This window comes from Pantherophis guttatus, chromosome 16 (genome assembly GCF_059756535.1).
Source record: "Pantherophis guttatus breed Tessera chromosome 16, ASM5975653v1, whole genome shotgun sequence".
Classification (NCBI taxonomy): Eukaryota; Metazoa; Chordata; class Lepidosauria; order Squamata; family Colubridae; genus Pantherophis; species Pantherophis guttatus.
The window spans coordinates 9,195,948-9,213,140 of NC_142078.1; the positions used below are offsets into that span (position 1 = coordinate 9,195,948).

Here is a 17,193-nt window from a genome sequence, read left to right on the forward strand (position 1 = left end):
AAGCAACCTAGAACTAAGGAGAAATTTCCTGACAGTTAGAACAATGAACCAGTGGAACAACTTGCCTCCAGAAGTTGTGAATGCTCCAACACTGGAAGTTTTTAAGAAGATGTTGGATAACCATTTGTCTGAAATGGTGTAGGGTTTCCTTGCTGAGCAGGGGGTTGGACTAGAAGACCTCCAAGGTCCCTTCCAACTCTGTTATTCTATTCTATTGTAAGCCTGCTGCAGAGATGGTTTTATGATGGTTCAACCTGTTTTCTCCAACCAACGCTTGGTGGGTTTGTTGATGGAACAAAGCATGTTTCTTTTTTTCCCCCCTTAGGAATGTGAGTATGTGTGTGTGAAGAGGTGTTGCAGATCAATATTCATTACACAACCGGATCAATGTCGGGCCGTAGGGTAGCTTCGCAGGGTTCACTGGACTAAATCACTTGTTTTGCTAAAAGAGAGCACCCAGGCTGGCTCTGTGTGGTAGGAAGAATAACAGCCACAGCTCAACGAGCCCAGAAAACATTCTGCGCTTCGTGGTTATCGATTTATTTGCAGAAGAAAGAAAATATTAGCTGGGTGGAAAGATCCTTAAGGAGGTAGAGATCTGAAGAGTAGAAACTCCACACAAAAAAGAAAAAAAGAAAGAAAGAAAAAGAAAGAAGGAAGGAAGGAAAGAAGGAAAGAAAGAAAGAAGGAAGGAAAGAAGGAAAGAAAGAAAAAGAAAGAAAGAAAGAAAGAAAGAAAGAAAGAAAGAAAGAAAGAAAGAAAGAAAGAAAGAAAGAAAGACAGAGTCAGATCTGAAACCTGGAATGGGAAGGGAACTAGGTGACCTAAATAACAGGTTTGTAATTACCCTCCAAAAAATGCATTGTTCATCAGTTTGGGTGTTTGAGTAACACTTTGGCAAGAAAATGACAGCAGTCATTTTCTCAGGGGCTGCCACAAAGAAGAGGGAGTCAAGTTATTCTCCAAAGCACCTGAAGGCAGGACAAGAAGCGATGGGTGGAAACTAATCAAGGAGAGAAACAACCTAGAACTAAGGAGAAACTTCCTGACAGAACCATTAACCAGTGGAACGACTTGCCTCCAGAATAGACAGCACCCAGGACATAGATTAAGTCCAAGATTAATATCAAACCAACGATCAAGTAGACAGTAAACCAGTCAAGGAACTGCCAACAGTAAACAGCCCAGCCAAAGACCCTCTAAGACTACTTGAGGGCAAGCCATTAGAATAGAAACTGAGAGTAATCCCCACACCCTGTTAGCATTGATGATATTCCCTAGTTGGGTCATGAAATGTCTGCAAGAAAACAATCAAATCCAAATCCCAGGGATACAGACTAAATTGGGAACTAAAAGATAAACCCAGAGATAGAGTTCAGCAAGACTCTACAGTTCACAAAAATACTTCTTCTTCTTCTTCTTCTTCTTCTTCTTCTTCTTCTTCTTCTTCTTCTTCTTCCTCTTCCTCTTCCTCTTCCTCTTCCTCCTCCTCCTCCTCCTCCTCCTCCTCCTCCTCCTCCTCCTCCTCCTCTTCACAAGTTTCTTGGATCCTCATAAGATAATAATCATAAGATCCTCATAGTTGTCGTCTTCTTCTTCTTCTTCTTCTTCTTCTTCTTCTTCTTCTTCTTCTTCTTCTTCTTCTTCTTCTTCTTCTTCTTCCCCTTCCCCTTCCCCTTCCTCCTCTTCCTCCTCCTCCTCCTTCTCCTCACCACAAACTCCATTCTGGTGATGTTACCTAGTTTGGGAAATGAAACGTCAACAAGAAAACAACCCAGCTCAGAGAGCACCAAGGACCCCCCAGTCCTGCTCTTCCTCTTCTTCTTCCCCCACCCTGCAAACCCCATTCCCTTCTAGCACTGAGGATGTTACCTAGTTTAGTACTGAAACGTCTGTAGGAAAATCACCAAGTCAGAGAGTACCAAGGGCACCTCATTTCAACCCTGAGCTACAAATATTTTCTTTATTGGTACCATTCTCGCCTTCAGATGCCCCCCACCACAATAGAGTAGGACCCCCGAGAATTGGAGGCCAGTGCTGACAGTCCCTTCCTTCCTTCCTTCCTTCCTTCCTTCCTTCCTTCCTTCCTTCCTTCCTTCCTTCCTTCCTTCCTTCCTATACATACATACATACATATTTTATTTATTTATTTAATTTGTCAAACATGTACAAGATAACAGGTATAAGTATAAACATGGATATGAACATAGGAATTCAGTAGAAATAAATGGGGACAGTAGGACAGGGATGGTAGGCACGCTGGTGTGCTTATGCACGCTCCCTTTAGGGACCTCTTAGGAATGGGGTGAGGTCAACAGTAGACAGTCTAAGGTTAAAGTTATGGGGGTTTGGGGCAGGGGTGTGTTCCAGGGGTGAAATCCAGCAGGTTCTAATAGGTTCGGGAGAACCCGTAGCGGAAATTTTGGGTAGTTTGGCGAACCAGCACGGTAGACGGTTTGAGGTTGAAGGCTGTAACAACAGAGTCAGGTAGAGCATTCCAGGCATTGACTACTCTGTTGCTGAAGTCATATTTTCTACAATCAAGTTTGGAGCGGTTTACCCTGAGTTCGTATCGATTGTTTGCCCGTGTGTTATTGCGGTTGAAGCTGAAGTAGTCGTTGACAGGTAGGACATCGTAGCAGACGATTTTGTATACTACGCTTAGGTCAGACTGTAGGTGGCACAGTTCCAGGTTGTCCAGGCCCAAAATTTTGAGCCTGGTGGCATAAGGGATTCTGTTGTGAGCAGAGGAGTTGAGTACTGGTGAAATATACATACATACATTGCTCTTTGCAACCTTCTGATAATTTTGAAACACCGAGAGTGCTTCATCCCCACGAAAAGAGCAATTTGCTCTCGGTCTTACAATAAACCGGTCACCGCACCGCACCGGCTCGGAGTTGCCCGCTATTCCACTTAACGGCCGACTGGCGAAGATGCTATTTGACATCTGCACGGAAAGGTGGCTCGTGTCACAACACTTGATTCCACCCAATGCAGCAATGCATCACCGAACCTACTAATAAAAACCTCCAGCCGTTTGCTGTCAGCCTTAACTCCGGAAGGATGAAAAGCAAGCTGGGAGAAAAACACCTGTGTTTATGGGCAGGGACAATTTCCCGAAGCGTGTCTTGTTTTTTTTTTTTTTTTTTTTTTTTTAAATCATGTTCTGGATCCAATCCTTTTTCGTCTGTCTGCCTCTCTGTCCCTTTTTTTTTAAAAAAAACCCCAACCACGACAGTCATTTGCTTACACGGTAGCCGAGCTGACACATAATTAAAACAAGAAATCAATGGACTAATGAAATCCATCTGGCTGCTCGCCTTTTTTTGATTTATCTTGCTCCCGGCTCGTTCAGCCAGGTGATGAGAAGTTCCTAGCAAGACGGATGAGCATGAAGTTTTGGGCCTGGAGGACGTCTGGATGAGCAATCGGAATCCTATCGGGAGTGGAAAAAAAACCAGGGCGACGTTGCTGTCAATAGGACCACACAAACCATGTGGCTGATTTCTTTAAACAATTTAATGGGAAGGATCTTCAATTTATGCTCGCTTCTCCCAAGCTATGAGGCTCAAGGCATCATAGCTCCCTAAATCTGGGATTTGTTGAGGTTAGGGGGAAAAAGCCAAGGTGGCGCAGTGGTTAGAGCGCAGTACTGCATCTACTTCAGCTGACTGCTAGTTCAGCAGATCAGCGGATCAAATCTCAGCAGCTCAAGGTTGACTCAGCCTTCCATCCTTCCGAGGTGGGTAAAATGAGGACCCAGATTGTTGGGGGCAATATGCTATTTAGTATACTGTCAATTGTTGTAAGCCGCCCAGAGTCCTCGGAGAGTGGGCGGCATAGAAATATGATAGATAGATAGATAGATAGATAGATAGATAGATAGATAGATAGATAGATAAATAAAAAGAAGAAGAAATGACTGATGTTGTTTAATAGGTTCAGTGGTCGAAGGCAGATCTGTACCTGTGGCTCAGATTTATTCCCAATGCGCCAGCCCCCAAAAAACCAGACATTTTTCCACTGTTCAACTGTGGGGTCCTTGGTGCTCTCTCAGCTGGGTGGTTTTCTTGCAGACATTTCATGACCCAACTAGGTAACATCATCAGTGCTAGAAGGGAGTGGAGTTTGTGAGTGGAGAGGAGGAGGAGGAGGACGACTGTGCGGTCAATGATGCTGTGGGGTCAATTAGGGGAAAGGAGGAGGAGGAAGAGGAGTGGGGTGGAGTGTCCTTGGTGGTTCTCAACTATATAATAATAAGATATCCATTCTCTTCTAGAACTGATGATGTTATCTAGTCAGGTGATGAAACATCTGTAAGAAAACCACCAAGTCCAGAGCTCCACCAAGGAGCCGATAGTTCAACCCTGAGCTACAAATATTCTTTTCTATCGGTAGTTTGTACAACATTGTGCAACATATGGACGATACCAGTTTATTTATCCCTGCTCAAGCAAACACTCATCTCTGACACACAAGCGGTTATCTTTGACCCACCTAAAATCTAAAGGCTCTCCATCCCGACAACCACCGTATTTAGATACGCGAGCAAAGAGAAATCAAACTTTATCTACAATAAAACGTGAAGACAATTGAATTTCCAGCCCATTCGATGAAAAAAAAAAAGGGGGGCTTCAAATTAACCAGGTGTGACTTCAATGGCGGAGTATAAATCGAAGCCCTGTTGGAATCCTTCCTCTAATTTAGATATTTATCTCTAATTGCCATTTTACTGTTCTTAAGGACAAAACTTTGGCTGCGTTTTTTGCTGGCGGTGCAGTTTGTAGTTCAAGAACAGCCTGGCACTCTCTGTACTGCAGAGGGAGGAATTTTTCTGGTCAATCGGAGGGCGATTATTATTATTATTTTTTAACTGTGCCATATTTGAGAATGATAATATTTTGTAGCTTTTAGAGCCAGCAATTCCCAACCAAATGAGACAATAATAAATGATAACCGGTAATCCTCTACTTAGGACCACAAATGAGCCCAAAATGTCCGTTTGCTAATTGAAACAGCAGTTAAGCGATTTTTGCTCCTGAGATGTATTTGAACGTAAGAATTCTGCTCTGTTTTAACACCTTTCTTGCCACCATTGTCTTTTTTTTTTTTTAATTTGATTTATATGCCGCCCTTCTCCGGAGACTCAGGGTGGCTTACAATGCGTTAAGCAATAGCCTTCATTCTTTTGTATATTTTATACAAAGTCAGCTTATTGCCCCCACAACTGGGTCCTCATTTCACCTACCTTAGAAAGGATGGAAGGCTGAGTCAACCTTGAGCCTTGGAGAGATTCGAACCAGCAGAAATTGCAGGCAGCTGTGTTAATAACAGGGTGCACTAAACCACTGTACTATCAAGGCTCTGTTGTTAAGCGAATCACTGCAGCTGTCATGTTAGTAACACGGTTGTGAGGTTAAATCTGGCTTCCTCGTGGACTTTGCTTGTCTCTGGCCAAGCGCCTGGATTTTGTTCACATTTTGTTCAATGCTGCAACAGTTGTGAGTGTGACAAATGACCTTAAGTCCCTTTTTTTCAATGCCGTTGTAACTTGAACTGCTGTAACTCGAAAGCTATCTGTCTTTTGCTTACATTCCAGGCCATGCAATCCACCTGTTTTGTCGAGCAGTTCTTTTAGGAGGAAAATAATTTGAAATGGAAAATGGAAAGTGGAATGGAATGGGATGGGATGGGATAGAATAGAATAGAATAGAATAGGATAGAATAGAATAGAATAGAATAGAATAGAATAGAATAGAATAGAATAGAATAGAATAGAATAGAATAGAATAGAATAGAATAGAATTCTTTATTGGCCAAGTGTGATTGGACACACAAGGAATTTGTCTTTGGTGCATATGCTCTCAGTGTACATAAAAGAAAAGATACGTTCTTCAAGAATCATAAGGTACAACACTTAATGATAGTCATAGGGTACAAATAAGCAATCAGGAAACAATATCAATATAAATCATAAGGATACAAGCAACAAAATCTCCAGGATAGGATAGAGAATGGAATGGAATGGAATGGAATGGAATGGAATGGAATGGAATAGAATAGAATAGAATAGAATAGAATAGAATAGAATAGAATAGAATAGAATAGAATAGAATAGAATAGAATAGAATAGAATAGAATAGAATAATAGAGTTGGAAATGACCTTGGAGGTCTTCTAGTCCAACCCCCTGCTCAGCAAGGAAACCCTACACCATTTCAGACAAATGGTTATCCAACATCTTCTTAAAAACTTCCAGCATTGGAGCATTCACAACTTCTGGAGGCAAACCGTTCTACTGCTTAATTGTTCTCACTGTTAAGAAATTTCTCCTTAGTTCAAGGTTGCTTCTCTCCTTGGTTAGATTCCATCCATTGCTTCTTGTCCTGCCTTCAAGTGCTTTGGAGAATAGCTTGACTCCCTCTTCTTTGGGGCAGCCCCTGAGATATTGGAACACTCCTATCATGTCTCCCCTAGTCCTTCTTTTCATTAAACTAGACATACCCAGTTCCAGCAACCATTCTTCGTATGTTTTATCCTCCAGTCCCCTAATCATCTTGGTTGCTCTTCTCTGCACTCTTTCTAGAGTCTCCACATCTTTTTTACACCGTGGTGATCAAAACTGGATGCAGCATTCCAAGTGTGGCCTTACCAAGGTCTTATAAAGAGGTATTAACACTTCAAGTGCTCTTGATTCCATCCCTCTGTTTAGACAGCCTAGAACTGTGTTGGCTTTTTTGGCAGCTGCTGCACACGGCTGGCTCATATTTAAGCAATTGTCCACTAGGACTCCAAGATCCCTCTCACAGGTTAAATTATCCCAACTCTTCTATCGGTAAACTGAGATACAGATTAACAGAGCTGGAAGGGACCTGGTAGGTGATCTGGTCCAACCCCCCGCCCAAGGAGAAGACCTTACACCATTTCTGACAGATGGCAGTCCAGTCTCTTCTTGAAAGCTTCCAGGGATGAAGCTCCCACAACTTCTGAAGGCAACTTCTCTTCTGTGGGTTGATTGTTCCCACTGTCAGAAAATGTCTCCTTATTTCCAGGGTTGAATCTCTCCTTACAGGATATTACAGGACTTCTTTCAACAGCTCCAGAAGATTCTTTCAGTATCCACCAAAATTGCCCAGGGCTTGCAAATAAGGCAGGGTGGAGGGGTTTATTTTTTGTTTTGTTTTTTGAGATTCACACTTCCTTAACACTGGCAGCGAAAATATTGGAGCTGTGAATGTTGTTGGTTTTTAATTAAACGGCCTCTTTTCTCATGCTTAACTTCACCTTCTGATATAAACTTTGTCTTCGACACCCTTCCCCCAGGCGCTCAAGGGCTCCAAGAAGCTGAACCTGACTGTCCATTCGGTGGGTCGCATCCCCGGCGGCTACAGAACCAACCATATCTACACCTGGGTGGACCCTCAAGGCCGGAGGGTCTCTCCCCCGGTCGGCCTGATCCAGCATCAGAGCAGCTCTTTGTGCAAAGAGAGTGAGAAAAGGAGCCACCTTCAACTTCTGCAGGAAGGGGATGAGAAAAAGGTGAGGACTAGCAGCTCTATTTTCTTACTGCCGTTCTTGTCTTTAGTGCAGGGATGATTAGGGATGTGTGAGTTCCTACTTGCAAATGGATTCAGAACGTCAGTTTAATCGGGGCCTCCAGCAAATGGACTCCTTTGTGCACAAGAGGCTGTTGGACCCTCAAATTTGGGGCGGGGGGAAGTAGGCTTCCCCAGCAGCACGAAGCCGAGTCCTCGTCCCGATAAACCCCTTTTATTTAATTCACAGTGAATTCCCCTCCAGCAAAGTCTTTCCTCTCCCACAGTCTTTCAAGATAGTTCACAATTACCGACCTTTATCAGGCTTGGGGAGTGGCCAGGCCGATATCTTTCAGACACCAAGAATGCAGGAATGAAGTAATTGTCTCCTGCAAACTCCCCTCCCCTTTCGCTCCTCTTTTATTCTGTCTGGGAGGGGCCATTCATCGTCCACCTGTGGCCTTACTCCTGAGTTGACCCTTGTTCTTTAGCTGTTCCCTTCGTCTGGCAACTCTGCGCATGCACACACTGGGAACAGGCTCCAGCTATTCTTCTGCCTCACTGATGTCTGACTCTAGACTGATAACTGTCCAGCTGATAACTGTCAGACGGCCCTGGCCCCCTCTCTGCCTCTGACACAGAGCCCTCATCAGAGCCTTCCCCAGTCTCCAGGACTGGCCCATGTTCCTCCCCAACCTCCTCACTGTCCGAATCTGCTGCCAAATCCGCTGGTGGGCCACAATAAGAGGTTGGAATCTTCTCACATTGATACAGAGGTCACCAGTTGCATTGGGCACTTGAAATGGATTTGGATCGGAAATGGAATGTTCCATTTGTCCAAAGGAAATATGGATCACTTTCGTTCTGGAGCACCTCCATGTTCTGCCTAGAACATATTTGGCCTAGTGCAGAAGGAGGATGTTCATTGATCTGGGGTTGGCTGGATCCCAAGACCCTACAACTCCAACCAGATTGGCCAACAGTGAGAAAGGAAGAGTTCAATATAGTTCAACTTCAGGAAAGTCCCATCTTGTTTTAGGTAAGCTTGGAAAGAGCTCCGGAATTACAGAATAAAAGATTTGGAAGGGATCTTTGAAGTCTTCTAGTCCAATCTCCTGTCTGAACAGGAGGAGACCCTATACCATTTCAAACACAGAGTTGTCCAATCTCTTCTTAAAAACTTCTAGTGTTGGAACATTCACAACTTCTGGAGGCAAGTCGTTCCACTGGTTAATTGTTCTAACTGTCAGGAAATTTCTCCTTAGTTCTAAGTTGCTTCTCTCCTTGATGAGTTTCCACCCATTGCTTCTTGTCCTGCCTTCAGGTGCTTTGGAGAATAGCTTGACTCCCTCTTCTTTGGGGCAGCCCCTGAGATATTGGAACACCGCTGACTGATTTTCCTACTACTTACTTGGGCCTGGGTCACAACAGTTAGTCACGTTGGACTATGGTTTCTGTCCCATGGTTTCTGTCCTATCTTGTCTTTTTTTTTTAAAAGAACATCTGATTTAATATTAGTGCATTCCATTGGCTGGGTTCAATCCACCTCTTTCACCAGATCATTTGCCAAGGTAAAAATTGCAGTTGGACAACCTGCTGAGCTTGGTTAGCGTTTCGTGGCTTGGTATGCTGTGGAAATACATCGGGTTCGATTAGTTTATGATTCAATGGTTATAGAAAAATCAGAGTATGAACTAATATCAGACCCAGGCTAATGATGTTATGAAATGTGGTGAAATCCAATTTTTTTTACTACTGGTTCTGTGGGTGTGGCTTGGTGGGCGTGGTGTGGCTTGGTGGGCGTGGCAGGGGAAGGAAACTGCAAAATCTCCAGTCCCACCCCACTCCAGGGGAAGGATACTGCAAAATCCCCATTCCCACCCCACTCTGGGGCCAGCCAGAGGCGGTATTTGCCGGTTCTCCGAACTACTCAAAATTTCCGCTACCGGTTCTCCGAACTGCTCAAACTATGAATTGCCTTTGGAGATAGGTGGCTTAAACTTTATAGGTCTTACCCATAAGTAAACACGAGGATTTTTTCTTAAAGTTCGGGATGCTGAATCCAAATCCCTTTGAAAAGAATTTAGATTTCCAACGGGAGCTTTTGCTCACCCTTAAATCAAAATTCCCTTTTTTTTACCGTTTCAGACGATCCAAGATTATTACGCACATATTTCCCACAAGCACTGATCAATGGGTTTGCTTAAGGTGGATTCAGTCTATTCTGAGTTAACGTTTCATCAAGGCCCATAAAGACTCCTTCCTTCTTTTCACTGTATTTCTCATCTCTGTTCCACTGGAACGACAATAGGATTTTCCAGCCCCGCTTTGGCCAAACAGGCTCTCTGAGACTGAGCTCCCAACTGCAGCGTGACTGATCAGTCGTAAAATGTTTACGGAAGCTGAAATTTTTCAAGCACATTTATAAATCGGTGATAGACAGCAGTGTTTTTTTGCTTTTGTTGGAATCCAGGAAAACGAGGCTATAAATAGACGAGAAGTCCTTAAGGTGTCTAACCGCCCAAGTCAGTTTCTGTCTTTAATCATTGTTAACAAAATAACAGAGTTGGAAGGGACCTTGGAGGTCTACTAGTCCAACCCCCTGCTCAAGCAGGAGACCCTATACTATTTCAAGCAAATGGTTGTCCAAATCTCTTGAAAATCTCCAGTGATGGAGCACCCAACAGCTTCTGAAGGCAAGTTAACTGGTTAATTGTTCTCACTGTCAGGAAAGTTCTAAGTTGCTTCTCTCCTTGATTAGTTTCCATCCGTTGCTTCTTGTCCTGCCTTCTGGTGCTTTGGAGAATAGGCTGACCCCTCTCTTTCTTTATGGCAGCCCCTCAAATATTGGAAGACTACTATCCTGTCTAGAATAGAATAGAATAGAATAGAATAGAATAGAATAGAATAGAATAGAATAGAATAGAGAAGAATGGAATGGAATGGAATGGAATGGAATGGAATGTAGAGTAGAGTAGAGTAGAGTAGAATAGAATAGAATAGAATAGAATAGAATAGAATAGAATAGAATAGAATAGAGAAGAATGGAATGGAATGGAATGGAATGTAGAGTAGAGTAGAGTAGAGTAGAATAGAATAGAATAGAATAGAATAGAATAGAATAGAATAGAGAAGAATGGAATGGAATGGAATGGAATGTAGAGTAGAGTAGAGTAGAGTAGAGTAGAATAGAATAGAATAGAATAGAATAGAATAGAATAGAATAGAATAGAATAGAGAAGAAGAATGGAATGGAATGTAGAGTAGAGTAGAGTAGAATAGAATAGAATAGAATAGAATAGAATAGAATAGAATAGAATAGAATAGAATAGAATAGAATAGAATAATAGAGTTGGAAGGGACCTTGGAGGTCTTCTAGTCCAATGCCCTGCTCAGGCAGGAAACCATCTACCATTTCAGATAAAAGGCTGTCCTATCTCTTCTTAAAAACTTCCAGTGTTTACAACTTCTGGAGGCAAGCCATTCCACTGATTAATTGTTCTCACCGTCAGGAAATTTCTCCTTCGTTCTAAGTTGCTTCTCTCCTTGATGAGTTTCCACCCATTGCTTCTTGTCCTGCCCTCAGGTGCTTTGGAGAATAGCTTGACTCCCTCTTCTTTGTGGCAGCCCCTGAGATATTGGAAGACTGCTATCATGTCTTCCCTAGTCCTTCTTTTCATTAAACTAAACATACCCAGTTCCTGCAACCGTTCTTAGCCTTAGTAACTGTAGAAACAAATCTGAACTGAAAGCTCATTTCAGGGATCTGTTTAAAGAGAGGGGCAGGCTGTACCCCCCTCCCGAGGGGTGAACCCCCATTGATTAGGGCTGGGTTAGAGTTCAGTTTGAAACAGGTTCCTCTCAAATCAACTCGATAATGAATTTAGCTCGCATTTACCCACAAAAGCAGAGCAGTGTAATATCACTGGGGAAAAGAGGCAAACAGCAAAAAAAAAACCTACCCCAACTCTATTTGCGAGCCTCCAATAAAGGCCATTTGCATAATTATGCAAAACTAAATGTATACGTTCCACCAGCCTTCGGAGCAGGAAGGGGAGAGGAAAAAGCCATTAGAAATGGGGAAAGTTGCCTTTCTCTCTCCCCCAGCCTTTCCTTTATTGCCGAGACTCAGCAAGAACATTTAACGGCAAGAAAAGCTTGTGTTTGTCGCGTTGCAAACCAAAGATTATGCTCTTTCTGTGTCTGTTTGTGAGAGAGAGAGGGAAAGAGGGAGAGGGAGAGAGAGGAAGGGAGAGAGGGAGGGAGAGAGAAAGGGACAGAAAGAGAGCAAGAGAGGGGGGACAGAGAAGGAGAGGGAGAGGGACAAAAAGAGAGGGAGAGAGAGGGAGAGAAAGAAAGAGAGGGAGGAAGGGGGGACAGAGAAGGACAGAGAGGGACAGAAAGAGGGAGGGAGAGGGAGAGAGGGAGAGAGGGAGAGAAAGAAAGAGAGGGAGGGAGAGAAAGAAAGAGAGGGAGGGAGGAACAGAAAGAGAGGGAGAGAGGGGGACAGAAAGGGAGAGAGAGGGACAGAAAGAGCGAGAGAGCGAGAGGGAGAGACAGAGAAAGTGGGAGAGAGGGAGAGAAAGAAAGAGAGAGGGGGCAGAAAGAGAGCGAGAGAGAAGATAGAAGGAGGGACAGGAAGAGAACGAGAGAGGGAGAGGGAGAGAGAGCAAGAGGGAGAGGGGGAGAGAGAGAGAGCGGGAAAGAGAGAAACAAAGAAAGAGGGAGGGAGAAAGAGAAGGGGGGACAGAAAGAGAACAAGAGAGAGAAGGAGGGAGAGAGAGGGGGACAGAAAGAGAGAGAGGGACAGAGAGAAAGAGAGGAGAGAGAGAGATTTGACAGCATCAGCAGGAGCATGACTCAGCAAGACAACTGGAACATATTTGCAAACAAACAAATAAAGGCAAGAATTGATGTCCTTTTCGCAGTTGTTCCTTCAAGGGAAGGACACTCTCCACTGATCGTCTTCCCCGTAGTTATTATTGTCTCCTCTTATTCCTGGTTTTTCTCTGATCCTCGTGCCAAGCCTAAAATTATCCCTGGCTCCTGATTTTGGTTTCTACATGTCATCTGCATGACTGTAACCTTGTTGCTGGTATCCTTAAAATTTATATTAATTGTTTCCTAGTATGATTTGATTGCTTATTTGTTCCCTATGACTATCATTAAGTGTTGTACCTTATGATTCTTGACGAACGTCTCTTCTCTTTTTATGTACACTGAGAGCTTATGCATCAAGACAAATTCCTTGTATGTCCAATCACACTTGGCCAATAAAGAATTCTATTCTATTCTATTCTATTCTATTCTATTCTATTCTATTCTATTCTATTCTATTCTATTCTATTCTATTCTATTCTATCCTTGGTCTCTAAACTAAGCAGTTCTGACTTTTCTTTCGTCGTGGGACTCCAGTACAAATCTGTCTCCTCCCCGCCCTCTCAAAAGGGTTTGGACAACAGCTTGTCAGATCCCCCAAATTTTCTCTGTCCCCATCATTTTCCCTTTCTTTTTCCTTTGATCAAGCTAGAGCACCTTGGGGAGAAGAAAGGATTTTCAAGTGAATTTTCAAAGAGGAGACACTGAACAGTTAAAAACAGAAAAGGACCACAAGAATCAGTTCATTCAACCTTAAAGGAAAACCAATATCAGTAAGAAGTGACTTTTTGGTCTGTTCTTAAAAGCTTCCAGAGATAGAATAATAGGGTTAGAAAGGACCTTGGAGCAGGGGAGAAATCCAGCAGGTTCTGACAAATTCTGGAGAACCGGTAGTGGAAATTTTGAGCAGTTTGGAGAACCGGCAAATACCACCTCTGGCTGGTCCCAGAGTGGGGTGGGAATGTAGATTTTGCAGTATCCTTCCCCCAGGAGTGGGGTGGGAATGGGTATTTTGAAGTATCCTTCCCCTGGAGTAGTGTCTGTCTTGTTGGGTTGCAGAACCAAGCCAGACAGTTATGGAGGTGCAGATGACAGACTCAATAGTTCCTCTGTAGAACTGGATCAGCAGCTCCTTGGGACGTTTGAGCTTCCTGAGTTGGCGCAGAAAGAACATTCTTTGTTGCGCTTTTTCTGATGACGTTTTTGATGTTAGGGGTCCGTTTTAAGTCTTGAGATATGATAGAACCTAGAAACCTGAAGGTTGGACAACCGTTTGCCTGGAATGGTGTAGGATCTTCTGCTTGACCAAGGGGTTTGGACTAGAAGACCTCCAAGGTTTCTCCCAACCCTGTTATTCTGTATTCTGATTTCCAAGGCAAATGGAAAAGAAACAAAGAAGCCTCCATAAGCCATCTGGCCACAGGATATTTCACAACACGTGCTACATCTATCTCAATATGCTTAGTGTATCTGTACACAGAGGAGTCTATCTCCATGCATTTAGCGCTGATTGCCTCGGCTGAACAGCGGAAGGTCAGAGTAACCGGTAACCTCCAATTATTCTGTCCTTCCAATGTGAAGAACTGTTCTGTCTATTTTTCTCAGGTTCGCTTCATCAGGAGTGCTAAATCGTTCAAGGGGGAGTGTTAATGGAAACGCTCGCTGTGCCAAAAGGGCAAATCAGCCCACAGGCTCGGATGGAAGCCGGATATCTTTGGAATCTATTCATCTGGTCCCCTTCCAGAACCCGTTCCTTTTCTCTGTCGTATCTGGCAGGCCACCGCTACATATTTCAGTGATCGGGGAGACAAGGTTGTGCCTCTGAAGCTGGCCCTTGGCCTCTTGAGATGTCATCCAGCCAATTTATCTGACTGCTGCTGTCTTTTAAAGCCCCAAATTCAGCTGCACCCTCCTTACCAACAGCTGGCTTGATGGACTAAGATGCTCTATCTGTCAGACCTGGAAGCCATCTTTTGCTTTTGAGCCTTCAGGCCTGCCACAAATTCTACTGTGGGAAAAAGGGAGGGGGGGATTGTATGGAGCAGGGGTGAAATGCTCCCGGTTCGGACCGGATCACCCAATCCGGTAGCAATGGAGGCGGGTGGTTCGGAGAACCCGTAGCAAAAATCCTTGTGACACAAAGGCAACAGAGCCAGAGAACCGATATGAGTCCCTTTATTATCACCAACTCTGCCCCCAATGTCCCTTTCAACTCTCCAGCTTGGAGAGAGCACTTCCACCAACCTGTAATAGTCTTTGGCTGACAGTACTTCAGTCCAGGGGTGAAATACTCCTGGTTCGGACCGGATCGCCCAATCTGGTAGCGATGGCAGTGGGTGGTTTGGAGAACTGGTAGCAAAAATCCCTGCCCCCACCCCCATGCCCAGCTGAGCCACACAATCATCAGAGGCTTTTTAAAAAAAAATTTAAAAGCATTTTTTCTACAACCTCTTTGGCCAAAAAAATGCTTTTTTAAAAAAAAAAAGCCTCTGATGATTGCGCGGCTCAGCTGGGATCATCAGAGGCTTTTAAAAACATTTTTTCTATAACCTCTTCGGCCCAAGACAAATTTAAAACCCCAGGTTAAGAACAAATTAAAATTTACATTAAAATTTACTATTATGATAGTTATGTATGCAGCCTACTCTTCCAACTTTAATCCCCATAATTACCACCCAATAAAATGTATCTCTTTCCCTAAAAATCACTGTTTCATCCCATTAATAATGCAAACGGTTGGTGGGGGTTTTATTCAAAACAATGAAACCAGTCCCAGCGTTCCAGATCTTATTAAACTTATCAAAGTCTCGAGCTTCTTTAGAATATTCGCTGTTTGTTAATCTCCCTAATTAATATGGAATTAAACACTCTTTTCTATTTCTTGATTTGCAATGAAGGATGCCTGCTCCCTGCAAATCTATTTTTTTTTCCTTCTCTTTCTCTTTCTCTCTCTCTCTCTCTCCCCGGCTTGGTTAATTGCTCCCCAGACTAAAGAACAGGGAAAAAGAACTCATTCCCTTTAAATTATCTGATTCTTTGCAGTATCTCATTTTAGAGCTCGAAGCGGTGTTTGCTCAATAAGGCCTCTACTATAATATTTCAAAAGTGAGAGGGGAGGGGTGCGCTGCTTCTACCTATGTCTGCTGAAGCTGTACTTAGCCTGAATTTTAATCAAAATGATATCTGCTTTTTTTCTCTTGGGGGGGCTTTAGCAATATGAGCCTGGCTGCAGAATCAAAGCAATTAAAACATTTGCCATACCAACCTGATTGGGTCTCTCTCACCTGTATAGTGGAATTTGGGGGCTGTTCAGGGGTGGGCTTCAAAAATTTTAGCAAGGGGTTCTCTGCCTGGTTGCTGGGTAGGCATGGCCTAGTTGGCCTCCTGCACCACAGCGGGGGTTGTTTTTGCCCTTCCCAGGCTCCGGAGGCTTTCCTCGAGAGGCCTCCCCAGGCTCCGGAGGCCCTCTTGAATTGCCATAGGCAAGGGGGATGGGAAAACAGCGAACCACCACAGCAGCCAAAAAACAAAAGCACATTCCAGATATATCTCCCTCAAGGCTGTCTTCAGGGTTACCCATAGCGGCTGAAGGAGAGTGATCTCTACAACTCTACAACCCATGAAATTGCTCCATTGGCGAATGTGACTGATGACACATCCTGGGGGGAACGGAAGAAACAGGGTTAAGCCTCGGTCAGAGCTGGCTTCACTTGGGAACGTGCCAACATGAAGCTCCTAATAAATAACTGGATTTCTTTTGAAGCTTGGCTCGAGGCTCATGATTTAATTAGGGCATCGCTCAGAATCCTGACAACTAACTTAACCACTTCAGTGATTCATTTAACAATTGTGCTGAAAAAGGTCTTAAAATGGGGCAAGATTCACTTAACAACTCTCTTTTTTAGCAATGTAAATTTTGGGCTCTACTGTGGTCATAAGTCAAGGACTACCAGTATAATGCCATGGACAAGGCAAGCTCTGAAAAGCAGTGAAAGTCACATCTATGTGGAAATAGTCTCCTTACCTGCACAATTCAATGGTTAATTATTATTATTATTCTTTTTTTATTTTGTTTCTTGGTGCAGGTGAACCTTGTGTTGGATGAAGGGAGATCTCTGGGTCTCATGATTCGAGGGGGATCTGAATACGCCCTCGGGATTTACATCACAGGGGTGGACAAGGATTCGGAAGCAGAAAACACTGGCTTGAAAGTAAGTTTGGCTGAGATTCTGGGGTGAGTCCGGGAGGGCCCCCGTTTTGCAGAAATGAAGATGCATAGATATAATTTCTGAGATCTATCAGGTGACACTTCCTTCACCTTGATCTTTTTTTTAAAAAAAAAGTAATTTTATTAAGATTATAATTAAAAAAGTGAAAACTAATAAAATAGAATAGAAAGTGCAGGAAAAAAAGGAAAAAGGAGAAAAGAAAAAATGAAGAAATATCTTCCTCCCCTCATCAGGACAAGAACAAACAATTTTAGTAAAAATTATACCCATCTCTTAAGAAACAACAAATGGACTATTTTTCCTACAACTCATCTCTTAATTATTAACAAAATCTTAAAGCTTTGTCGTTCATTCCTAATCAGCAAAAATCCATTAAGAGCTACCAGAAACTATTTCAACCTTGATCAAATAAACCAACTTTATATTCCTTCCCTGCACCTTTAACAATTTTAGATTTTTTAATCCCAGGAAATAATGTCCTGGAACTTGATTTCTTTTCGCCTTCTCTTTGTCTCATTTTAGTAAATCCTTCAAAGCCTTAACATCTTA

General features: G+C 43.2%; 1 protein-coding gene across 4 annotated transcripts in view; it reads left to right on the forward strand.

Moving 5' to 3' along the window:
• Positions 1-17,193, forward strand: part of WHRN (whirlin) — a 109,239-nt gene that overhangs the window by 52,689 nt on the left and 39,357 nt on the right. For all 4 annotated transcript variants that reach the window (XM_060694445.2, XM_087880018.1, XM_087880016.1 and 1 more), the window contains exons 4-5: positions 7,326-7,541; positions 16,501-16,626. In XM_060694445.2, coding sequence (XP_060550428.2) covers positions 7,326-7,541; positions 16,501-16,626 — 342 coding nt within the window. The remainder of the gene's footprint in view (positions 1-7,325; positions 7,542-16,500; positions 16,627-17,193) is intronic.